Source organism: Lepisma saccharinum, chromosome 17 (assembly GCF_977018435.1).
Source record: "Lepisma saccharinum chromosome 17, izLepSacc3.1, whole genome shotgun sequence".
Classification (NCBI taxonomy): domain Eukaryota; kingdom Metazoa; phylum Arthropoda; class Insecta; order Zygentoma; family Lepismatidae; genus Lepisma; species Lepisma saccharinum.
The window spans coordinates 30,631,272-30,658,898 of record NC_139245.1 but is presented as its reverse complement, the minus strand read 5'-3'; the positions used below and the strand labels follow the sequence as shown (position 1 = coordinate 30,658,898).

General features: G+C 37.3%; 1 protein-coding gene across 2 annotated transcripts; it reads left to right on the top strand.

The window, feature by feature from the left end:
* Positions 1 to 64: 64 nt before the first annotated feature.
* On the top strand, positions 65 to 26,262 carry SmB (small ribonucleoprotein particle protein SmB). Of its 2 annotated transcripts, none has more exons than XM_083139254.1 (6): positions 65 to 180; positions 806 to 899; positions 13,454 to 13,726; positions 15,469 to 15,642; positions 19,705 to 19,794; positions 25,973 to 26,262. In XM_083139254.1, exons 1-6 carry the CDS (start codon positions 178 to 180, stop codon positions 25,990 to 25,992), a joined length of 654 nt encoding a protein of 217 aa, XP_082995380.1. In that variant the 5' UTR covers positions 65 to 177; the 3' UTR covers positions 25,993 to 26,262. The 2 variants fall into 2 exon arrangements, with proteins under 2 accessions (XP_082995380.1, XP_082995382.1); XM_083139256.1 differs by lacking the exon at positions 65 to 180 and adding an exon at positions 263 to 336.
* Positions 26,263 to 27,627: the final 1,365 nt, after the last annotated feature.

Below are 27,627 nucleotides of genomic sequence, written 5' to 3'. Positions count from 1 at the left end.
CATATTATATCAGTAAATGGTGATTTTTTGGTCTTAAAGGTTTGACTTGGTAACATTGGTCGTGTTTGTTTGGTTTCTAGATTTTACGTGAATCTTGTATCTGAAGAAGAAAATCAGCACAGAAAATCAGTATTCATCTGCATCGTGTCGTAAAAAGTTTACACAGAATTCTTCAAAATGGTACGTAAAATGTATTTGTTGTTATGCAATGACTGTTATCAGTTGTAATGTACAACACGATCATATTTTTTGTCCTTTTTTGGGTCTTGCATGACACTACCGGGTTAAGGGACCGGCATAATCTCTCTAATGTTGCTTTAGGAATATTTGTAAATGGTAATAATATGGGAAGAGAAACCAGCTCTTTTTAAATGCTTGACAATGTTCATATTTTCTCTTGTCAAAGGAATGAATTTCTAATGCAAACTGTCTATTTAATTTTAAACGTTGCATGTACGTCGAATGCTTTGGTAGTAGAAAGTGCAAGGGAAAGTACATTACATAGATAAGCTTCAATATTGAAGGCCAAAAGAAGGAACAGTGGAGTAGGGTAGCGATCATGTCACTGTTACTCATCTTGTATGATCGTGTTTATTCTAAACCACCTCAAGATTTATTGTTTTTTCGTGTATTTGTACACTGCAAAGTTACATCGTAAGTGTGTAGTTTCTAAGTACAGACAAACTATATTCTTTTAATGTCTTCGCTTTCCTGCATGTCTTGATCATGTGGTAGAGATAACTTTTTTTGTCCTCTTTAGAACTGTACACTTTTTTTCTTTTTAAAGCAATTTTATTTCTTACAGACCATAGGCAAGAATAATAAAATGCTACAGCATGTGAATTATCGTGTGCGTGTAGTCCTGCAGGATTCGAGAACATTCATCGGAACTTTCAAAGGTAAGTGGAAAGTTTCATATTATTAAATCTGAACTCCATTAGTCAAAATCTCCTTTAATTCAGTTGATGCAAGCAGGAGTTTCGGTACTAATCTGATAGTCCCCGGACAGATTTCTTAATTTTTACAGAAGAAACTACTTACAGTAATAAGTTCGTGTAGCATTGTCAGTAACATTATCGTATGAGGGAAACGGATTCCTTCAAATTTACAGGAGAAAGTACTTACGGAAATCATTTTCTTTAGCGTTTTGGAAGTTCCTGAATGTAGATTTGATCCATTTTAATGTGAATGCGTGTTGTTTTCTGCGAAAATCTCTGTCAGACATGCTGTTTCTGCTCCTGCCATTTGCTTTCTGCATGATGATGCAACCCCGTAGCCAGTGTTTCAGCCTCGCCTTGTTTTCACTATTCACTAGAACATGACGTGTCGAGTATTTTTAATTATTTTTTTTTAACTACTTGCTTAACCTAACCTAACCTTACGGAAAATGGTTTTTGGGACTAACATGAATGGTTATTGGGGCTAACGTCAATGGTTTTTGGGGCTAACGTCAATGGTTTGTGAGGCTAACGTCAATGGTTTGCGACGTATTAGCATAATTTCAAATCCGGGCACAAAAGTAGATATTTTCCGGTGAACGAGGTTGCAACACTGCATAAATCGACAAAACACTCTCAGAATGTATGTATTTTGTTAATAGAATCTAATAACATATACCTGCCGCAAAATTAGTTTGGTATTGAGAGCTGAAGGAACACGTGTCACGGTGTTGCCATATCATGCGGTACGGTACGCAGTGCTGCCTTCTGACGCTGTGTCGAGGAAAACGTGTTATGAAAAAGAACAACAATGATGAAATGTGTTATTGTTTTTCGAGGAAAACTGAATAACAATGATGACAACAATGATGAATGTGTTATTGTTTTCTCTTCATTTCCATCTCCCTTACAACATGAACGAATTAACGAAACGAGCGTTGTTTACAGGTTACCTTTTCAATCCATTCTGAAAATACTGAATATATACACTTGCAATAACCATTTCTTTCCGAAGTCACCGTTAAAGTCTGACTATCTTTCAATTATACCGCAACTGAATTACACAAAGTCCAGTTGGTGAGGCATCCGACTTTTACGCGGGAGACCCGTGGTGGTTTGGGGAACTCTTTCAAATATCCTTAGCAGGCCTCCCGAATGGGGTAGTGGTAACGTCGTCGCCTTGTAATCAAGGGGTTCGATACCCGGTGGAGGCACATGGCATAGTGGTTCGGATCCCACTTTAAACTGTTTTACCAGTCCCGATTAGCCTTCCCGTGCATAAAGTGGACTTAAAACAACAAATCAATCAATCAATCAAATATCCCTAGCGGCTCCGGAGTCGACTCAGCCCAAATGAGTACCTGGGGCAAACCTGGGGTAAAGGCGGTTGGTGAACCACATCACCGCATCACCTCCATAATATGGTCGAGGTCGAGAATGTGTGGAGCCCTACCTCCACATCCCCATATGCCTCCATACTTTACTTTATTTTGCGTCCATTATTTGTTTTTGTATGAGAATCCCAGAGATTTTATGATGTTTTCCCACCTTGAAAAAGTCCCGAATCTTTCAACGAAACGCGCAGTTTCCCAACAGTGGGATGAACTTTCCTCCTATAATAAGAGTAAATATGGCGACGAATAGTCTTTTGCTGAAAGGTATCTAAATTTGTTACGCGTTTACTGATATTCCTCTACTTTCCTGGGGTTTCCAGTTTTGAAGCCTCGCATTGATTTATTTCTACCATATTATATTTTTCTTTCCCTATGGTTGTTGTTAGACATGCCGACAGCAGCAGCAGTCCAGAACTTTATTTACAGAAATGACTGAACCCCCATTGTTTCTCTCTTGCTCAAAATATTTGTGCACAGAACAAACGTTTTCCCGCGTTTGGCCTTTGAGAGGAATTCCTCGAGTATTGTCTCCTGTGCTTGACATTCTTCACACAAGCACAAGACACATTCAAGCAGAACTCAGAAAATTATGTACAAGAAAGTAACACACTAAAACAACACGCTATATACAACAAAGAATACTCTAAATTCAGTAAACACTAAACAAACGGACCGGTTAAAATATCACAGCAACGCAACGCAACAAAGAAACAACATGTCCTCTCCCAACAACATGAAAACTGATCGCAAGAACAATCGCCCGATAAGTGGCAACACCGTAATAAACGTTTCTGTTGCTAGGTAACCAGAGCTTGGGTGAAGCACTGGGACGATTTTGATTGGCTCGCATGCCAGCAACCCACCCTGCGCAGTAAAGTAGACCCGCTTTCTCCACGTGCTTCTCAAGCGTCAATACCAAACTAATTTTGCAGCAGGTATAATTTTAATTTTCAACGTTTGAATTTGGCATAGGAACGTGCATATAAAGTAAAAAGAAAGGAAGAAAATATTGCTACATCTTTTCACACACTTATCAAATGTACCCTCAGTGATAAAGTCTTTTCTTGAACTTTATATAAAATCAAAATTCTAGTATCTAGCATTAAATATTTATATTCTCTCAAGTGTATTATATATTGATGCAATAGTTGCTAAACCTGCCAACAGAGCAAGCCTTGTGTAGTGGTTATCAACTGTTGTAAGACCAAAGCATGGTAAATTCATTTTTTAAATTGATGCCATGCTAAAAAAATTTACCCCTTTCTGATTTTTTTTAACTTTATACATTAATATGCACACTTGAAATTAAATGTTAATAAATAAATTATGCCATATGTTATACGTCTAGGCATGTTGACAAATATAAAGGGTCGGGTACCCTATTCTACACCCTCGAATTTTGAATTTTTTTTATTTTCATTATGAACATTATTTGATCCTATTTGTGAATAAAAAAAAATTGGAGCGTGGAAAGAAGTATTTACGACTGTACAGCCGTTTAAAGTTGAAATTTTGTCGTTTGAAATGGTTCGCAATTATTTCCAATTTCTAGATCGTGATACTAACACGACACCAAATTTTAACTATCGATCTCAACCTAACTGAACTAACCTATCCACGTGCCAATGGTTCGTGGGGCTAGCGTCAATGGTTCGTGGGGCTAGCGTCAATGGTTCATGGGGCTAGCGTCAATGGTTCGTGGGGCTAGCGCCAATGGTTCGTGGGGCTAGCGCCAATGGTTGGTGGGGCTAGCGCCAATGGTTCGTGGGGCTAGCGCCAATGGTTTGTGGGGCTAGCGCCAATGGTTTGTGGGGCTAGCGTCAATGGTTCGTGGGGCTAGCGCCAATGGTTCGTGGGGCTAGCGCCAATGGTTCGTGGGGCTAGCGCCAATGGTTCGTGGGGCTAGCCCCAATGGTTCGTGGGGCTAGCGCCAATGGTTCGTGGGGCTAGCGCCAATGGTTCGTGGGGCTAGCGCCAATGGTTCGTGGGGCTAGCGCCAATGGTTCGTGGGGCTAGCGTCAATGGTTCGTGGGGCTAGCGTCAATGGTTCGTGGGGCTAGCGTCAATGGTTCGTGGGGCTAGCGCCAATGGTTCGTGGGGCTAGCGTCAATGGTTCGTGGGGCTAGCGTCAATGGTTCGTGGGGTTAGCGCCAATGGTTCGTGGGGTTAGCGCCAATGGTTCGTGGGGCTAGCGCCAATGGTTCGTGGGGCTAGCGCCAATGGTTCGTGGGGCAGCAGACCATCTCCCTGTAATGAAGGCTAAAATTAAACCAAAGAAGGTAACTTACCTCTTTTTACCAAGGCCAGGTATTGAATTGTGGGTCGAATTTCAATTTGTAAGTCCAAAAATGAAGTAACACCTACGTTGAAAGTCCTTGTTGCCCTTTTTCACAGAATACCAACCTCCACTCCCTGCCCATCATAAAAACTAGAAGTCGCAAATTATCCCATCCCACAAGTCATTTAGAAAAAACAACCCTCCCCTTTACGGCATGCAGTTGAGAAAAAAATATTATTTCCAATTTCTGAAGTCGCATAAATGAAATCGAATGTCTGAAATGTCCAATCTACCAATATATCGCACAGAGAACATATCGCAATCGCAAATGTTCCTATTGCACAAGTCAATCACAAGAAGAAAAAGAAAAAAATCAGACGTGCGCCTGTGACATAAATCGATCATCCGAAATCTTCAGACTTGCGCCTGTGACATGAATGCATCATTCGCCATCATAAAGTTGTGAAAAACCTTTTTGACGTTACGCAAGGAATTTTAATTTCATAAAAAACGTAAGTTTCGTAGCACGTAGATCAAAAAAATTACTTTCCGCGCTATTTAGAAACATAGTTTATTATGAAGAACTAATTTTTGTAACGAGAATATTTGAAATGTGCGAAAAATTGAGGGTGTAGAAAAGGGTACCCGAGCCAATATAAAATTGAGTTTCAAATACTTGGCAATCACTGGATCTAATAAAGTCTTGCAGCCAGCCCAAAGTCCACTTTATGCTCATTGTGAATTGAACCTGGAACCCCTTGATTACAGAGAGAAACATTACTTTATGCCATCAAGGACGTAATTCATTTTGTACATGGCCTGTAACATTCAATCAAAAATCCTGCCATTTTCAAACAGTATTTGCAATATTAAGTAACCATTGACTCTAATCTCCCTTGTTGTAGCATACTGATCTTAATTATTTAATGGAATACAGTCCGGCCAGGGAAGCTGGGAAGGTCTATTACAAATGTGAGGCGGGCAGCAGGTACAAGCGCCAGCCAAATTACACTGTGATATTTCGTTCATATAGATTTACTTGCTTTAATTTTCATTTCGAACCCTTCCATAATTTGAAACATCTCTACTTACTTCATCGATGTTGCCACAGCAAACTATTTTCACGGTACCCTTACCTTCCCAAATTGTTATTGCTGCCACAGACCTCCAGGTACGTTCAACTTTAAGCCAAAAATTTTGTACAGAGGGAGATACTGTCATGGTGGCGATCATACTTTTGTAGTTCTACTTGTAACAACTATTTTGAAGATTGTGAGTCATTGCACCGCACAAGATTGTAATTTTGAAGTTTACTAAGAAGTATATAACTCTACATATTAGACTTTACAAGTGAGTAAAAATAATTTCTTCGCAAAAATTAAAACTTAACAAGCTCTTATGTGCATCTCCGCCATTTGTCTAGCCCCAGGACTATCTTTATCTTTATTGTGTCTTGTTTATCATGGCGAAGTTAAGGCTTTGTAGCCTTTTCTACCACTTAACCATGTTTACAACAACATTTAAACCATTACATAGAAAGGTAAATTTTAAAATATAAAAAGAGAAATATAAAATTACAAAGAAAAAATTACAGAAAAAAATGATAAGAAAAAAAATACATACGGGAATAAAATCCTAACCTATACACACTAACATACAACAAAACACACACATACACACCACACACAATCAGATATTCATGACAGTAGTCAGGGATTTGAAATATTAAGGTGAATAAGGATTTTCAGTGTTGTTCAACGCTTAACTGTATGCAATTTATCACTAAATTATAATGTGCTAACTATTTGTGCCCAATAAAAAATGTTTTAATTGCGTCTTAAAGACATATACTGAAGATGAGTTTCGGATTTCGAGGGGCAGTGAGTTCCAAAGACGAGAAGTAGAAACGGTGAAAGATTTTGAATAAAAATTTGAGTTCTCCCTCGCGATCTGGTGTCAAGGCTGTGTGATTCGGAAAGCATTGAGAATCTCCTCGAGAGATAAGCCGGTTCCTTTGAACTGATTGCCCTATAGAGAAGGGTGAGATTGTGTACCTTTCGCCGATCAATTAATTTGAGCCAATTTAGCTTTGTAAAGAAAACGGATAAATGGTCCCTATATTTCAGATTGAAAATAAAGCGGACGCAGGTGTTTTGTACTCGTTGAAGACGTTGAGCGAGATCATCTGGTAATTCGGAATAGACAGAATCGCAGTAATCGAAGTGTGGAAAAACAAGTGCTTGCACCAGTTTGATTTTAATGCTAACGGGTAGAAAATGTTTAAGCCGAACAAGAGCGTGTAATGCAGCGAAGGCTCTTTTACTAGTTAAATTTACGTGATCTCACCATGAGAGATGCTGATTAACTCTTTGCGGCGCAGTGGTTACCAATGGTAACCACCTCAAGATTGTCCTTTTCGGCTCGGTGGTTAGTGTCACTGACCACCACTTGAAATGCAAATTTTCGTTTTGTGTGGTATTTTAACTCGAATGTTTCGCTTTGAGGTGTATCGCCTTTTGTCTGAAATGAGATTTTGGGGATTGTTTTTTCTTATGTTTACTCCAGTCTCCTTTATGGTGCCGCTTTTGTTGAATGTTGTTGTAAACAGTGATTGTTAATGACTAATTGTTGTAATGGTAGTTCTTTTTCGTTTTCTGCCGAATCCACTGTGCTTTTATTTTTCCCCATTACCGTGGCTACGTCTGTGCCAAGAAGTGGAGGTGTTTGTGCGGTCGTTCACAAAGGAACTCTTCATATGTAGGTGGTTAGTGTTGCTGACCACCGCGCAAATTTGGTTGCTTTCGGAACTCTGTGTAAAGTTTACATATTTCCTAGAATCATGGAGAGGCTGACTGATCAGGATATTCGAGACTTTTTTAATGCTGAGGACATACCCTCAGGCTCCGATTTGGACTTCAGTAGTGATGATTCAGATGCAGATCCCACTTTTCACCCAGAAATAAGTGCAGAAGGAATGTGCATTGCAGAAACGTCCTCTGAAGATGAATTTCTTGGGTGCAATATTCCTACTAACGAAGGACCTTCGACATCAACACAAAGTGCCACAGGTTGTGTTAGTGCATCAATGAGCGTCAGACAACAGGATGGTTCCAATGAGGTCACAGTGAGTACTCCAATTGTGCCATTGGTTCATGTAACAAGGTCACCAATCTGGGATCAGACATCTCATCAAACAACTCCAGTGCCACATTTCTCAAGTAGGGTGGGACCGACTGATGCTGTGAAGGAACTGCAAGATAAGAGCCCTCTTGCAATTTTTTCACTCTTTTTCAATGATGAGCTGCTCAATCATATTGTGTTTCACACGAACTTATATGCTACACAACAAGGTAAGCCCTTCCAACCGACAGACATGGATGAAATTCGAGTATTTATAGGAATGAACATTTTTATGGGTCTCAAACGAATGTCAAGTTACAGAGATTATTGGTCATCAAAACCAGACTGGCATGACTATTATATTTCAAAACTAATGAGTGTAAAAAGGTTTGGTTGGCTGTTGGGTCACATACATTTCAACAACAATGCTGTTCAACCAGAGCGTCGTGATCCACAATTTGATAGATTATATAAACTCCGACCATTTCTGAACAATCTGGCACACTCTTTCGCGCAAAACTACAAAGCTTATCAGAAACTTGTCGTCGATGAATCGATGGTAAAATTCAAAGGAAGATCTAGTATGAAACAATTCATGAGGGATAAGCCAATCAAAAGAGGTTTCAAGATATGGATGCTCTGTGACTCGTCTGGATATAACCACAGGTTCGAAATGTATACTGGGAAAACAAGCGATCAAGGTGAGAAAGGGTTGGCTTCCCGAGTTGTTCTCAGTCTCTGTCATGATTTTATTGATAAAAACCATGTTCTATTTGTAGACAACTACTTCAATAGCTATGAGCTGCTGCTAACTCTAAAAGCCAAAATTATTTTTGCATGTGGGACAGTGAATCCTGCACGGAAGTTCCTACCTAGTCTCAAAGCGGAGAAGGAACTAAAGAGAGGAGAATATGATTGGCAACAGTCCGATGATGACATAACAATGATAAGATGGAAGGATAAACGAGCAGTGAACTTTTTGTCTAATTTCCACAATCCCAATGATACAATAACCATCAGTAGGAAGGCAAAAGATGGTACTATTTCAGATGTGCCCTGCCCAAAGATTGTGAAGGAGTACAATGAAAATATGAATTTTGTCGATAATTTTGATCGACTGAAGAATGATTACCAGATTGACCGCAAAAGTAAGAAATGGTACTTGAGATTATTTTTCACTTTCTTGATGCAGCTCTAACAAATGCTTTTATTATTCACAATCAAATTGAAGGTGAGAAGTTCACTAACAAGGAATTTAGGAGGGATGTATATATAGGTTTGCTCTCCAAAAGAATAACAACTCCACACACTCCCCCAAACAGAAGTGTAGAAATAAAGCGCCACAAACCTAGTGTCATGCCGAGTATTAGGAACCAGAGTGCAAGCCATCAACCTAAGAGGTCCACATCAAGAAGATGTGCTAAGTGTAGCACGAAGAGCAATCCAGTCCGCACAATATGGATGTGCAGTGTTTGTAATGTGCCCCTTTGTTTGCGGAAGGATAAAGACTGTTTCCAAACCTTTCATCGAAATTGAAGTTGAATTTAGGTAAAGAAAACCTTTGTATTTCACAATTTTCATTCACATATGTTGCATAAAAAAACATGTTACATTTGCGTGGTGGTTAGTGCTGATAACCACCAGTTTTTTTCAAATTAAAATTACAATTACAATAGAATTTAAGAAATATTATGAAAATATGTATTCTTATGTCAAAATAAAAGATATTAAAAGTGTTAATGTAAAAAAAAAAAATTCGAACCTTCTCCGCGCCGGAAGGGTCGGGAAATTTATCCAACTCCTGAGCCGCAAAGAGTTAAACATTACGCCCAGATTTTTGGCTGTTTTACTTAATTTAATAGCTTTCCCTAAGACCATTATGGGCAGGAGGGAAGAAATTTCAAATGCTGAAAGCATTTTTTGTGAACCTATAATAATAGTTTGGGTTTTCGAAGGATTAATTAGTAGCCCATGATTAGCTGACCAAGTACTGATACTGATTTTGTTCAGATCATAATTTATATCGCGAATTGAATTTTCAATATTCTTTGGAGGAAATGACAAATACAGCTGAACATCATCTGCATAGATGTGATATTTACAGTGTTCGAGTGCGTCAGGAATATGGTTAATGTACAGAGAGAAGAGGAGTGGACCAAGGACGGTTCCCTGGGGGACACCGGCGCTGATTGATCGCCACAACGATTTCTCACCAGAGTTGAAGACACATTGTTGGCGTTCATTAATATACGAACGGAACCAAGCTACGGTTGGGTCAGAGAAGTTGTACAGGAAGGATAGCTTGGATAGCAGGATGTCGTGGTCAATAGTCTGAAAAGCTTTACTAAAGTCCAGAAGTACAAGAATAGTTACTTCTTTAATGTCCATGGCGTGTATTATGTCGTCCGTCACGTTGATGAGCGCTGTGCAGGTGCTATGGTTGCACCGGAATCCCGATTGGAGGGGATTCATTAGATTGTTTCGTGATAAGAAATTACGCGTTTGGTTACTGACAACGTGTTCCCGAAAGCTTTGGACAGAGCCGGAAGAATACTTATCGGCCGGTGGTCGCCGAGGCTGAGAACTTTGTTTGTTTTCGGCAGAGGGCGAACCTTAGCCAGTTTCCAAATCGACGGGCACGGCTTCAAACAAAAGCTCATCGTTTTCAATCTGTAATTTCTGCAGTCACCCCCTATTTTGACACTGAACAAGTCTAATTGGCATGCACAGTTCTGTCCATGGTTTTGGCTAAGGCAGCCGGACTGTATATGCACATTTAGTTTTGCATACATATTATGAATAGTAAAGTTTTTAATCGTCCTGAAACATCTAATAGTTTAATATTAATGTTTGCCTAATTTTTATGACATCAGCTCACAAACATGTGAAAGTTTGTTTTAAGCTCATTTTATAATAGGATGGGTTAATCAGGACTGGTCCTACAGTTTTAAAATGGAATCCAAATATTTACGCCACATTTCTCCACTGAGGATCAAACTTGTTACTGTTTGATTACAAGTCTTACCACTATGCCACTGTACGTACACAAACTCACGCAACCGAGACATTGACTGAACATAACGTTTGTACAAAAAGCGACGATAGACATGAACCTTGCATTGAGTGTTGACTTTGTCAGTATGGATATTTTTAAAACATCAAAGAAGAAAATGATTCTCTGCAAGAACATTCAGTATGGAGAAAAAGTTTCTAAGGTTTAAAAAAGTTTTGTACAAAGTAAGAAAAAATGAGACAGGGAGTTGCTTGCAAAAATTTTTGACGTTTGTCGATGTTCTCTGTGGGTATTTATGGAATTGGCAAAAGAACGATAAATTTTTATCCATTCTATGCATTACAGACGATTTATGCAGTTAATTATGACATATTCATAAAAGGTATTTTTTTTCAAAATTATGAAGTGTACTGGCAACATTGGTCGTGTCAGAGTGCAGTTCCAGTTGTGCCAGACATCTGGCTTTGTTATGCAATGTCCAGATGAAAGAAAAGATTTGAAATTTATCATACAAAAAAATAACCTGCCTACAAACTGACATGACCAATGTTGCCAGTACACTTCATAATTTTGAAAAAAAAACAAACTTTATGAATATGCCATAAATTGCCTGTAATGCATAGAATGCACAAAAATTGATCCGTCTTTTGCCAATTCCATAAATACCTACAGAGAACAGACAAAAATAAAAAAATTGCAAGCAATTGCATATCTGTTTTTCAACTTAACAGCTTTACAAATGAAGAACTGTCAGAAGTACTGAATCAATAATATCTGATAATTTATCATAATAATAATTTTTGCCATAGTAGTACTTGCTATAAATCAACAGACATCTGTTTTACATTTTTCGTAATCTCATTTAGAGGAGTTAATCAATGATAAAAAAAAATGTCACACATGTAACAATTACAGTATGTGTTTGTAAATGTTTGTGTTTTCTCTAAAATGTATTCATTAAAACAAAATAATAAACATGCTTTATAAAATTTTTCACTGTTGCTAGCTGAATTTTAAAATCTCCGATATAGCATAGTTATTCATGCTGTTAATGGTAAAGCTGCCTTTGGGAAGGCCAATATGGCACAATTTTATATTAATGAATTAAATGTTTGAAGGTCACTTTACAAAATATATAGCTTTATTTATAAAAAAATGCCTGCAGGGTGTCTACCAAAATAACAAATCCAACATTCTTGACCTTTTTCTTCGCCTCCCCCCTTTTACCATCGTTTATTTAAGTGCCCCCTACTTAGGTAATTGGAAATTAAGATAACAGATATTTTTATTCAATGAAAAATCTATACCACAAGGCAGGTTAAGATAAATCTGAACCTGCACAAGATTTGGACGTGCTTTCGTTATTGATGCATAGAAAAATTAATGCTTCAGACTCCATCCTGGATGTGGAATGGTCACATTATTTAATATTTTTACAAAACTTCATGCACACAAGAATGTATTTCTTAAGAAACAAAATGAACAAATCGTAACCACAACTCAGTACAGTTTTAGATTTCCAAATATTCAATTTTATTAAATCTCAGTACAGGTATACAGGGTCTCTACTAAATGTCTGTTTTTAAATTCCAGGTTTTTTTCAGTTTTGTCCGGGTCTATTTATATTATTTTCCAGGTCTATATTTTTTAAACAAAGAAAAGTTGTTTTTGTTAATTACCCCTACCAGAAGCCCAGTTGAGAAAATTTGCAGTAACTAAAAAGCAAGCTGAGTTCTCACCTTTAACTGCCCTGTAATTCATATCCCATGTTACTGCATATTCTTCTTGGATGGGGCATGGCCAGTCACTTTATTTTTACAAAATTTACTCATACTCATACAAATTTATTCATAAAATATACTCATAGAAAATGTACTTGCGCTTGTACAATAATTCTGTAAGTAACAAAAACAATGTGTTCAGATTGGAGTTCTTTGAGTACAACATTTTTTAGTATAACTTTCTTCCTTTTCTTGACATTTAAAAATATTACCAGCAGCTATAAATGAAAACATATGTTCTCATACATGTTCACACATTGTGTAAGGCAAATAACAAATTGCAGAACAAAACCTAATTCTTTGAGATGAAAACAAGAGAGAGAAAAGAGAAGTCAGTATGTGAAAATTAAATAATATGGATTTCAGAGAAAAGACACTACAGCAAGAAAGAGGCGAAGGGCCAGGACCAAGCTTTCACTGACTTTCTCAAAATTAACGAAGAAATCCCTTGAATCGCATCATTCCCCCCAAAATTCAAGTGGAGGCAGTGACAGACTTTTCTCAGGTATCCCGGTGGTCACCATCCATGTACTCACAAAACATAAGCCTCTAAGTGAAATGGACATATGTAGTGAAACTGGTAACTTTGAGGAAAATCCAGGTTTCTGGTTAAATTCTAGGCTTTTTCCAGGTTATCGAGGTACAAAAGTAGATTCCAGACTAATTCCAGGTTTTCTAGGTCAGTAGACATCCTGGTATACAACAATGTAAATTCACCATACTGTAAAAAATATCAAAATTCTTGAGCACAAGCATAATTTCTTGACTTTTCTTGACCTACCTGTTGATTTCTTGATTGGTAGACACCCTGAGAAAAAATGAATGGTGCCAGATTATTTCTAGTTACGTATGTCTACCCCTGCTGCAATAGATTCTGCCGCCTTTTTTCTACAATATTTGTCCCAACTGTAAATATCTTGTTATTGCAGCATTCGACAAGCACATGAATTTAATCCTGGGTGATTGTGAAGAGTTCCGGAAAATAAAACCAAAAAATACAAAGCAACCTGAGAGGGAAGAGAAGAGAGTGCTAGGGTTCGTTCTCCTGCGAGGTGAGAACATAGTGTCACTGACAGTTGAAGGACCTCCACCCCCAGAAGAAGGTCTTCCACGCGTTCCCATTCCTGGAGCCGCACCTGGGCCTGGCGTGGGTCGTGCAGCTGGACGAGGGGTCCCTGCAGGTTCTACAGGAGCTCCTGCAGGTAATGTTCTTTTTTTCATTATGTGGTAAATATAGAATTATTAGTTTGCATGTTAGTACCAGAGTAAATATTAATTTGTAGAATGTAACGGTATTTAATATTTTTGCATTTGTGATTGGCCACCTATGGTTCAATTTTTGCTAATGTTAGTGGGTTTTTCCCAGGTATTGATTGTTTTATGGTTAGTCTTCATTATGTATTGTTGCAGTAATGTTAAAATTTATAAAAATTAGGAATGAAGAGAACCTGCCATATTTGAACAATTGGTTAATACAAACTCCTTTCTTTTTCTTTTTTTAAATTAATTTTTGACAATGTGTGAATCTTAACTGAATAGGGATGTTTCATAACCTGGTACTCTATTGGCATCCATCATTGTAGGCATAATTTTACCTATTAAATGTTCTTGTTGCAAATTTTTGCCATTTAATAATTATTTTTATGAATTTGTTATTTTAAAAATGTAAAGTTGACAAGATAAAACTAACACTAACACTAAAACTATGTTTAGCATGACATTCGTGTGTCATCAATAGGATGCAGATTTATAGGCACTTAAGAATGCACCCTGAAATAAAATACACAAATTAATATTTCTTTACCACGTGGGAAATATATGTACATATAGTTTTATATAAGGCCTTGTTTAAAACTATCAACTGCTTAGTTATTTCTGGTTACTCTGAAAAACAGTGTTCAAAGTGAGGGAGAAGATATCCCCCAAACTGTCTCATTGTCTTCCAACCACCACCCCCACCCCCTTTTACCTTCAATGAACTTAAAAGATCAGATCTGGGAAGAGGTGGCTTATATTCCTGTTGCCTTAGTGTGCAATGTGATATGTAACCTACTCAAAAGACAGTGTGTGGAACAAAATGGAGGTCATCATAGTAATGTTATTTTCAAATAAATCAAAATGTAAGGATTGTATTTCCTTTTGGTACTTCTTCAATGAAAATATATATTTAATTTTGTCTTAATTATGTAGGTGTTCCCATGTATTATGTATTATTTTGTCTTAAGTGGGGAGTATTTAAAATCTCTCAAATCATTGCCACACCCTATATATTTTTAATGTTAAACAGGTTTACTATAAAAGAAATATACACTTTCATGCTCTTTTAGTGTGTCATTAAGTTTGTATGATGAGCCCTTTGTCACACTGTAGATATCGATGTGATAACCCCATTCATTTGAAACAAACTGGAGCATATCCATATCAAAACTCGCAACAGCTGTTGTGAGGCATTGTCGAGGAACAAAAACTGTTGAATGTAACCCCACAAGAAGCAAGAGCTTGTTTTCACTAATTCCAGCATGCAAAAAGTCTTCTCTTGGAGACCAGCAGCCATAAGCTTAGCTGTCACAACGCTCACTCACATGATGTCACGAACAACTGCATTCGTAACAGGCATCCCACTTCTCTATTGCTAGGTATAATTCCATGTGTATTTTTTAGGTTCTAAATAATGTTGAAAGTGTATTTCTTTATGCTGACCGTATTTGATTACTGCAGCGGACTTTTTTTTAAAAAAATCAAATTCCATGTGACATGAAAAAGTTTGAATTAGCAAAAGTATCATCACATCGTTATAGAGATTTAAAGGGAATGAACTTCTGTTTGAATTACAGAATTATCCAAATTCGAACTAGAGTCAGTCCACTGTATTAATTTTCTAGTTTTTGCATCTGTTCAGCATTTTTTCAGATGTTAACTAAAGATTTATTGAATTTGATTTCAGGTCTCCAGGGCCCTGTACGAGGAGTGGGAGGTCCTTCTCAACAAGTGATGACACCAGCTGGAAGAGCGGGATCAGTTTCTGCCCCTCCACAGATGAGGCCGCAGCAGCCACAGAGGATGCCACCAGTAGGGGGTCCTCCTCCAGGCATGATGGGTCCACCACCGGGAATGATGGGTAGGTCTAATTGCTAACATCTAACTTTATTACAGTTTTGCAGCCCACACCAGTTACTACTAATTACTATATCCTGCTCTTTTAAAGATGAGGAGAGTGTAACAGAACTAATCTCCACCGAAAGTACTTATTTTTTGTGTTTAATCAAGACCAAGCCTTTGATGGCAGCATGTTTCAGCATCTTTGATGCCCTGCCTTTTATCTAAGGCTGAGCCGATGCAGATACCGTGGCATTGGTGGGTATCGGTTTATTTTCTTTTATCAATACAAAGATTTTTAGAGGCTAGAAAAGCAGGCAAAGGCCCAAAGATTTTCTTAGAAAAACTGGATATAAACCCCCACCCTCCTGGGAAGCAGATGGCAAGATCAAAGGCATAGGTAAGTGAAAGTTGAACCCAAACGTGACCATGAATTAATGGCTGTATCTACTCGGCACAACAGTTCCGCAACTGTTGGGACTCTACAACAGTGGATGCACTTGCAGCTCAACTTTTGCCTTTCCCTACGCTACTTTTCTTCAACTCTGTTCTTTCAAAATGGCAGGGTGGAGCAGTGAATGAGAACAGCTGTATACTTTACTTGCCATTCATAAAACTCCCCGAAAAATCTGACACAAAACAAGATATGTCTGGAGTTTGTTTCAAGATGCATTAATTTACATTATTGTTGCAAATTCATATTGAAACTGCATGTTCGTTTCTTGGCCATGCTTATGCACTGCTCTACGAATAATGGAACATCCACACGAAATGTAACAGTACAGGAAATGTTTCAAATTTATACTTGGTTTTCAAGCTAACTCCTAGACTTTTAAAAAATGGGACAAATAGTGCTTTTAAATAATATTGAAGGGACGACTGGGACACGACTCTAAAACTAGGACTGTCCCGGTCAAAACGTTAACGTATGGTAACCTTAACTCTTGTCAGGAAAGAGCCTCTCCGATGGCGCAGTGGTATCGTCGCCTTCTAATCAAGGGGTCCCGGGTTTGATACCCACTTTAAACTGTAGGTCCAGTCCCTATTAGCCTATCTGTGCATAAAGTGGACTTACAACAGCATTTTAATTTCAATAATAATCAATCTTGTCAAGAACGAGGCATTGCCTGGACTTCCAAAACATTCAAAGGCCTTGCAGCACAGAGTGTAAACATGAACGTCAAGAATCCAATCAACATAGAACAAAGGACTTCCCCCTTCTCTCCCCAAAGAAACTTTTTTTTTCCGCTCAACTGTACGAGCCGAAAAGATTGTGTTTCGGGCATTCTGTAACATTTGTTCCTCATAAAGAGAAGACTGTTATTGTGTCCTGTCCTGAGAATCTTGCTTTCTCGTGTGTATTTTGTGCTATTACAAATGGGTTCAGATTCAGAAGACAGTGATTCTCGCCCATCATCTTCCAGAAAGGTAAGAACAAATAATGCAGGGACGCAGCAGAAATATGGGAAATCCTGGGAAGATATTCCAGAATTGTTGTGTTCAGATGCTAGCAATTTGGCAAGCGTAAAATGTAGAATTTGTAAAGTGACATTTGTTTTGGAGCTTCTTACTTCGATATTTAAAAAAAACAAAAACAATAAAAGCAACCATCGTGGCAAAAATATGAAACTGTAAGTTGTAGATGCAGTTTGTAAACTTTTTTGACTATATGACATGTTTCATTCGCGATTAAGCCATTAATTTAATGCTATTTATCATGTACAACAAACCTCGAAAACGGATCCGTGCGTGCATATGTGTAATGTGTATGTAAGGGGGGGGGGGGAGATATTTTCCTAAGAAATTCCTAAACTTAGCGTACGAACCTGGAGACAATAATATGCCATGTAATGTACGAACGGTCTTATCGTGTACAAAGGTTGGCAATGCTGGGAAGTTACTTGTTTGAGCCCAGTGCAGCAAACAAATATGCTACTTCTCAACTCATCATCCACCGCGACTCTTGTGAAGTTACGCTACGTAGCACTCAACTCAGTTGGGAGAGTTGAGTCGGAGTAGATACGGCCAATGTAACTACTTAGTTAACGTTGTGGGAAATGTCATTCATTGCCAATTCTTGCTTGAAGCTAGTGGTGGTAAGATAGGTGGATGTTTTTCAACCACCGCCATGCTAATGCCGGGTCAGGCAGTTGCGGAGTTCTTGGAAAAGAGGGATGAAGTTCACTGTGAAATTATCTTTGTTTTATCTATGTTCAAGTGAGAAGTGGATTCAGTAATTTCTTCTTGTCCTCTTCCCTTCTGTGTCAGTCTTTTGTGTGACTGCCGGTATCGGCCAATGAGAGATATTTATTTCCATCTAGATTAGATTGGGAACATACGGTTTTGAATGACAGTACTAAGGAAGATTGAGTTTTTGTTTCAAGTCCACTTTATGCACAGATAGGCTAATCGGGACTGGGCTTACATTTTAAAGTGGGACCCGAACCACCATGTGCTGTCCTTGAGTATTGAACCTGGGATCTATTGATTACAAGGTGACGGCATTACCACTACACCATTGGGGAATCCCCTCTAAAGATTTATATACACCACTACTTACAATATCATATTTGCTGTTTTATCTCTGATTTTATAGCATATTTTTACAATTTTTGTAATAACAATATATTTTAGTCAAGAAACAGAACAAAATAGGTATTAACGTTGTCTTTCCTCAGTTTCTTAGTCTGTGGTTACATACAAGAATACTCCATATGCATCGGAGAACTTAAGTACTAATTAATTATTTTACGTATCATTATGAATAGACCTATAATTATATTAACATATTAAATAGAAACACTTTTATTAAATTTCTGAGGCACTTGACTGACTGGCTCCTCAAATTATATTTCTAGATACATACTTAGTGATGTGACGAGTTAGTATGACTCGTAAACCAGCCTTTGTTATTTTATACTGGAATTATACAAGTATCGGTATCTATAGGAATCGGTCATGGTATCGGTATCAGCAAATGGTGATATCAGCCCAGCTCTACTTTTATCTTTATGCTTTCTCTAGAAATTCTTGGGTCCTTCCTTTCACAAAACTAGGAAATTTTACCCTATGATACATGACCAGGTTATTAAGCAACACATACGTATATGAGGATATCTCTAATATATGCATTGCATGACAGTCAGATATCCACAGGTCTACTTATGTTACATTTAGATGGAGATAATTAATGAATAGTATATATAGGGTGATCCAAAATTCCTGTAACAGTCCCTAAAAAAATGTAAGGGAGTTAGGCTGGGTTATGTCTTCAAAGTCATTCTATTCTTGAACTTTGTTTTGATAGTTTTTTTGTTTTTTTTAAAGTTAGAGAATGATTAAATGTTTGTGGAAAAAATGAACAATATACGTATAAGATTAAATTTCTGATTGTATTTCCCATATTTTGGAACAGTTTCCACTTCCTTCTTGAAGGATGGCCTAGAATTAAAAAAGAAATTACGAGAGATAAACAAGGGTGTGCCTGATTATTATTATTTATTTATTATCTTAATAGGGTTACAATTAAGCCATACAATATTTCATTTAATTCATTATTAATACAAGTATTGGCTAGATGCCATGATGCTTAGAACTGGCAGAGTGATCCAGCTTTCTCTTTTTTAAGTGTTTAAACTTTTGCAATGTTTGAGGTCCTTGTCATCCCTGAAAAAGTGGTGACAACTCCTGAAAAAATGGTGGCAGGTGGTTCTGAAATTGAAAGTAGATCTGAAATGTATTCAAATATGCTTTAGCATTTCTGTATGTTTTTATTTTTCTTTCTTCGTGTAGAACTTAGTTTTTGTGGGGAAACCTGTTAACTCAGGTTAAATTGAATATCAATCTATCAAAGGTTGTAGTGATATATGGCACAAATTTTATCTTTATAATTTGTAATAGCACTCTGAAAATAACGGTTAAATTTGACTTGAATTCTGGGAAATTGATCCTTCAATACAATAGTTACTGTAATCTTCAGTTTTTGAATGTTGTTATAAAAGCCTCCATGCTTACATATTATGAAAATATTTATTCCTTGCAATAATTTGCCACTTATACATTTCTCATTTCCATTTTCACCCAGGTATGCCAGGAATGGGAATGGGTCGAGCAGCACCTATGGCACCTCCTGCAGGTATGAGAGGCCCCCCGCCACCAGGAATGATGAGAGGAGGTAAGCTTTGGGTGTGACTTTAATGCAATTGAAAAGAGGAAACCGATCTGGAAACAGAGACAAAATTTGTAACAAGCAGTCCTGGGTTCTATCCCCAGTGGATACCCCAAAATTTCAGACCAAACATCGTGGGAACTGCTTGCAAGTAATAGTAGTGGACTCTAGTCTGTATGAATTTATACAGGCATGGATATTTTGTTTTTGATGGAAACACAAAATTTGATATAGCATGCTGTAATGTTTATTTTTCATGTTTCTAAAATGTGAGAAGTGCATTTGCTGCCATTTTGTCACTACAGGATGTGAGATGAACTGCAAAATGCAATGTAAACTTTTAAACACTAAAGTTAGATTATTTACCGACAAGACACTTTCTAAAGTCAGAATTATTGTAAGAGTTATGCAAATTATAGAAAATTGATTAATTCTGCTGTAGATATTTGGAAAGCAAATACACAGGAATAAACTTAATACACTGATAACTACATAAATGTTCTATTAGAAGGGAAGTATTTTATTTTGTGTAATAAGTGTAGTTTTTAAATCAAATTTAGTGTTACATTTACCATATACCATTTTCAATCCCAAAATTTGCCCAGTTCTATACATTATATTTAACAAATAGTGTAGATGATATCTGAATTTACCTTCAAATCAGTGGCTGAGTTGTACGCTTCCCCAAATGTTATCTGACCACCCTGAAATTTTTCCAAGTCCAGAAATCTTAAATTTGGCAACATAGCTCTTGAGCACCAGCAGAGAGTAGCCAACTGTACTACAGGCCCCTTTACTATGCGACAAACGCTGTGGTGAAAGATTTACATTCTTGTTAATAACATGGTCAGAAACTATATTCACCTTAAGTGTGCCGAAAAATTTTCAGAGAATACTTTAGATTCGGCATGTTAAAATTGGAATCAGAGAAACTGTTGTGAGGTTGGAAACACTGCACTCGCTAGTTGTTCACCTGGAGGAAATCACTGTCACGTTTGAACACAAAGGGACTAAACATAACAACAACAAATTTGCAAAGTACTCTGCAATGAGCTAAAATTAAAAATTCTCACAATATGCAGGGAAATTGTGTTTTGTCGCATAGAAAAGTGGTTGCTTGCACACTCACCAATGAGTTTAAAGAAGTTTGCTTCAAGTAATATTGTAGAGCATTTGGTAAAGTGTTGGTGTCAGAGCTCTCTTGTTTCCTAGGAATGAAGGGTCGCAGGTTGGTCTGAAGATCTACAATCTTTTTCAGTTTATTTTTTTTTTTTTTTGTTAGTATTCCATTGAGATACATTGAGTATGGAGTTTAGGAATTAGTTTGAATAATTTTGTTTCAGAATGTTTACAATAATTAATGCAGCATAGAATTCCAGGAATGTTTCCACGTGCTCATTGTATTTGTGTTTTACACTTATTTTTTACATTAAGGCAATTTAAGGCATTTTTCGCAATTCAGAGATGAGATTTATTTGAAAGCACTAACTTTCCACTATATTGGCATGCTAGATGTGAAAATTCTGCAATTATTTTGAAATTAATTTGCGTAACATATTTTTCATTATTATCAGCATTCACTTTAAGCAATTCTTTTTATTATTTTCTTTAGAAAATTAATTGGAACTTTCATCAAGTTTAATTGAAAAATACCCAAATTGTTGTGTTGTCGTAATCCAACAAAAGGTATTTGATCAAACGAGGAATCTGATGACTAGGGCTTGGAAGTTGATGAGAAATCATCTTTTCTGAGCCTACAAAACAATGCTAAACCTGATATCAGCAGTCTGTGATGCCTAAACTCGTATGTTTCTTCGTGTCTGGTTTCTGCACCTGTCGTGTGGTATCTGGTTGTCTGCTGCAAACAAGATAGCTGTCTGGAATTTAAGGTTTTCACAACTTTGGGAAGGAATCAACGTTGTTCTTCCAATGAATCTGAACAAATATTTTATCAAACACCTTTTGCCTTCTGAAAAAAAAAGTTTCTGCTGTTGTTTGGAATCGATCTTATGACCCCTGTGGCACAAGTCTTTAACAATATCTCGTATCTGAATTTCTAAAATGGCGCAAAATACAATTGTAAATACCCAGTTGGGATATTAAGGTGTCTTTCTCCTCCCACTCAATTAAAATATGTATAATTTCACTTTTCCCACTTATGCGATTGGTAGCGCTAGTGATTGACCTTTTTCTTTCTCCAACATTTCTCGGTACTTCAAACTTCTGAATCAATGAAAGCACTACTTGCACATACATGAGTAATTCCCCCTCACGTTTCGCATAACAGTGAATACAAATATGAAATTTTGTTAATACTAGAAGACCTAAGCAGTGACTGTAATTCTTCAAACTGTATGTTGAGTTACAGTGGCATCTGTGGTGTAGTGATAATGTGTTGGACCTGTATTACTGTAAAAGGGCCGTAAGATCGATTCTTTGAAACTTTTTACAGAAGGCTAAAGGCATTGGATGAAATATTTTCACTCATAGAAAGAACGTTGATTTCTTCCCAGAGTTGAAAACCTTAAATCTCAACCAGCTATCTAAATTGCAGCAGACAATCGGGTACCACGTGACAGGTGCAGAGACCAGATAGAAAGCATAGCTCGCCAGCATCTAAAAATACAGCTGTGCTTCTCGTACATAAGATTGTATGTTTTTATATTGTTACTAATTTTACTTTAAAATCAGGATAATGGATGCCATCAAGGGAACCTCATGAAAGTAGACTTCACACAAAGTATTTTAAGTTTGCTCTAGGAAAAATAAATTCACCACAATTAATTATGTAATACATTGTCAAACATTTCACTTAAGAATAATACATGTGCTTTTCCATTGAACTTGCTAAAAAGACCACGTCAGGAAATTTAGATAGGTAAGTTGTGCTAGCAAATGCATTTAAAATTCATGAAACAAAAAGGGAGGAGGAAAAATAAGCCTCAGCAATTAAAAGAATGGATAAAAATGTTAAGAAATACTGATAATTAGGGACATGCATATTTCGTTTTTGATGAAAAAACTAAATTTGAAAAAACACATTGTAGTGTTAATTTTTCATGTTTTTGAAAGGTGTGTGGTGCATTTTGTGACCATATTTTGTCGCGAAATAATGCGAAACGAACTGCAAAAAGCGAAATTAACTCTTAAACACGAAATTCAGGGTTTATTCACCGACGCGACACCTTCCGAGGTCTGAATTATCCTGAGAGTTATGCAATTCCCGGAAAATTGATTAATTCTGCTGTTAACTTAGGAGAAGCAAAACTGGACTCCTTTACACAGAAATAAACTTAATACTCAGGTAACTACATAAATGTGCTATTAGAAGTGAAATGTTAATTCTGTGGAATAAGTGTAGTAAATCAAATTTAGGATTATTTTCACAATTTTAAAACGAATATGTCTTTTTATATACCACTTTTCATCCATTTTTTCACCGCTATAACACCGATATTTTATTTTATTTTCCGCTTTTGAACCCGAAATTGACCCAGTTTTTGTACCGAAATTTTGCCTTTTTATTTGCCAAAAATATGTGCCTCTATTGATAATTGACCTCAAAGCCAAAAGAGACTGAAAAATATAAAGTAAAAGTAATGTTTTCTGGTTCTAGCTGAAGGGAAACTGACTGATATCAGGTTTAGCATTGTTTTGAAGGCTCAGAAGATGTGATGATTTTTCATTAACTTCCGACCCCTAGTCATCACATTCCTTGCTTGAACAAATACTTTGTTGAATTATGACAACACAACAATTTAGGTATTTTTCGATCCAAATTGATGAAAGTTCCTATTGCTTTATGAAGAACACAATAAATAGAATTGCTTTGGTGGCTCAGTCGGTAACGCGTCTGACTACTATGCTAAAGGTCCCGGGTTCAATCCCTGGCAGGTTCAAATCCGGGAACTTTTCTAATGTTGGAAGTGGCCCCGGCACCCATCCAGCGTCAAATAACATGGGTACCGGGGGGGAAACCATGGGGGGTTAAAGGCGGTCAGGGGCGTGATGCTGATCACATCACCCCCACTCACGACCGGATCAAGAAAGTATGGGGCGTTACCCCCACACCCCCTATATGCCTTCATGGCATGGTGCAAGCACAGGGGAGCACTTTACCTTTTACATTTTGCTTAGAGTGAATGCTAATAATAATGAAGATACGCTATGCAAATTAGTTTCAAAATAATTGCAGAATTTTCACATGTAGCATGATTAAATTGAGTGAAAAGTTAGTTGTTTGAAATAAATATACTCTCTGAATTGCATGCCTTAATGCCAGAAAAAAAGCAAATACGTTGAGCAAATGGAAACATTCTTGGAATTTAATTCTAAACCGAATTAATTATTGTGAACATTCTAAAACAAAACTATTCAACTTAATTCCTAAACTTCGTACTCAATGTATCTCAATGCCATACTTACGAAAAGAAAAGATTGGTGAGCATTGGATTTGAACCAGTGACCCTTCATTCCATGTACCATGCAAGAGACCTGGGTTCAACCCCCGGTGGGGGAGAACCGGAACTTTTTCAACCTGTTGAAGAGGCTCCAGCGCCCATTCAGCATCGTATAAATTGGGTACCTGGAGGAAACTCTGGGGGTAAAGGCAGCCAGGAGCCACATCATCCCCAGCTCGGCCGAGATGAAGGAAGTGTGGGGCCCTAACCCCACACCCCATATACGCCTTCATGGTCTGGTGCAAAGCACAAGGGAGCACTTTACTTTTTACTTCACTCCTCGGAAAAATGATAGCTCCGACGCAAATACTTTACCAAATGCTCTACAATATTACTTGAAGCAAACATCTTGAAACGCATTGATGAGTGTGCAAGCAACCACTTTCTTATGTGACAAACACATTTTCATTGGATATTGTGAGAATTTTTACTTTTCGCTCATTGCAGAGTACTTTGCAAGGTGGTGTTATATTTATTTTGCATAAACTATTTGTAATTATGTTCCTTGTGTTGAAATGCGACAGCGATTTCCTCCAGGTGAACAACTAGCGAGTGCAGTGTTTCCAACCTCACAACAGTTTCTCGGATTCCAATTTTAACATGCCGAATCTCAAGTATTCTCTGAACTTGTTCGTCACTCTTACGTTTTCAGTTTTGTTCTTTATTGATATGTTAGTGAATATAGTTTCTGACCATGTTATAAACAAGAATATAAATCATTCACCACAGTGTTTGTCGCTTAGTAGAGGGGCCTGTAGTACAGTTGGCTACTCTCTGCTGGTGCTCAAGAGCTATGTTGCCAAATTAGAAATGTTTCAGGGCGGTCAGATAACTTTTAGAGAAGTGTACATTGGTTATGAGATCATCAAAAACTAACTACGCTGGTGTTTCATAATAAAATTTCACTGGAAATATTGGAACCCTGTGAATAATGGGTATAAGCTCTGTAGGCTTGTGGGAAATAATATGTTTGACTAAAATAATGTTGAGATTGGGACAGTAGAAGGGAACTTGATAATTATTCTGGATTTGTTGAGAAAGACCAGACATCTTCTGCCAGAAAATAGTGGTGATGGGACTCAATGTGCTGACCATGTGTCATACCTATTTGAGAACCATTTGGCAGACCATGCCCCCTCAAAGGGTTGTTGCATCATGAAATTTAGTTTAAATGTATTTTTCTAATTCAAAATTCATTAATCATACATATAGTGGGTAGGGCATCTGACTGCCATACAGTAGACCCGGTTCGATTCCTGGGGTGGGTGATCTAAGTTCGGAATTTTTCCAGCCTTGCCCCACCTAAAGTGGCTCTGGGGCTCACCAAGCCTCAAATCAATGGGTACCTGGGGGCAATCCTGGGGAGTAAATGTGGCTGGAGCATGGTGCTGATCACATCTCAAAAATGGTAGAGATCGAGAATGTAGGAGGCCCTAACTTTACATGCCCTAAATGTGCCTTCATGGCACGGTGCTATATGCATGTGGAATTTTACCTTACCTATTACTCATGCATATATTAATGACATAAGACATAAGTAAAAAATTATTTATATATGTATAGAGAAACTAGGACTGTTCGTTCAATGAAAAGAGAGATTTGGTTACACTATGTGTCCTTACTGCAAATCTAACCATGGTAATAATTGTTTTTCAATTTATACCCTGTGCAATGTACTATGAAACTTGCTTTTAAACTATCTAATAAAATTTCCTTTTTTTCAGGTCCACCACGACCATACTAATTAATGCGAGTGTGAATATACATGTGAGTGTGTGAATAAACACTTGAAATGCAAGGTATGAGAACATTTCAGAAGAATCATGTTGTCATATGATATTACCACAGTGAAAGTGATTTCGTGATAATGCATTTTGTATTCCCTGTGACAAAACCTATTATTGAGGTTGGACATTTGTGTTGAAATCATTACAATCATGTCATGCACATATTTTTTTTAAAGGTGAATGTGCAAGTGTTGTCACTCTTTTGTAATAAAACTGTTTAGTATAATATAATATTTTTTTCTGTGTTGTCATTTAAGTAGTATAGTTCTACATATTCTTAAGTGTCACATTGTAGTATATTAAAACCAAGATAATTTTGAAGAATAGTAGAAGGTGATAAACAGATGCAGTTGGAATGTGCTTTTAGAGTGAAGGTCAACTAGAAGAACAGCGGCAAACGATAGAACTAAAGTGGATAGTCATTTTTTTCTCCTGTCGCTTCTCCATCACTTGTGCCAGAGTGCCCTTATGTTATATGTGTGTAGCTTCCCTTTCTTGCTTTGTTAAAAACTTCAGCAGTGAAAATTTTACACCAAATTTTGCTGTATTTTTTTTTTCTTCGTGATTACACAAATGCTTGTCCCTGAATAAAAGTGGTGTGTTGAACATCATATTTGTATTTTGGCAATGCAAAGGTAGGATTACATGGTAGACACGGTTGAAAATTTGACAGCTGTAAAGTTATTTTGGCAGAACGGGAGATGTTGCATCTGAATATTAAAAATATCTTGTACTTAAGTGACAAAACCATTTAATTTTTACGTATAATGCTGGTGCAGTTGAAAATGTGAGTGTAGCATAATTTCCAGGATAATTAGATTCCGCAATGGTAACACAACAGCATTTTTTCAGCACCTGCTATGTACACCCAGACTCAGGAAAGTATCAACTGGTACTGACGATTAACCTTTTGGATCCCAAGTGTCTCGAACGAGATACCTAAAAGTAACCCTCATGGTCCCAAGCATCTCGATCGAGATGCCGTGTCAAGGTCGTAGTTTTTATGTTATAACTTTTCTATTTTTGGCTAGAATTTAGTTTTTTTTTTTTTTTAATATTCTTCCTAACACATGTATTGAACAGAAATGTTTCTTGCACCTTTTTTTTTTCTTCATGAAAATGGAGGTGAAAAGGTGGGAAAAGGGACTTCTCTTTTGCGTCTCTTTTCAAGGGAAAATATAAGTTCCAAACATTTCAACAATTTTTTAAAATAATTTTTGGGGGGTTTTCTCCCTTCCCCCTCCATATATATGCCAAATTTGCATAAATTTTGCATTTTGTGCATTGACATTTTTTCGGGGGGGGGGGGGGGTGAGGGGGAAACGCCATTTTTTTTAAAGAAAAGTATTTTTGAGGGATTTCCCCCCTTTCCCCCTCCATATGTACGCCGAATGTGCATAAATTATATATCGTCTGAATCTGTGATTCATTCTGCGTAGAACGGTATATCTTTCATATCTCTAGGGCATTTAGTTTCTGAGCTATAGTCATTTCAAGGTACCACTGCATTTTGAAGCTTGAATCAGTGGCATGCCCACCATTCCTTTTGGGGGTACAACTCAAGTTACATTGGTCATATGATAATAATGGAA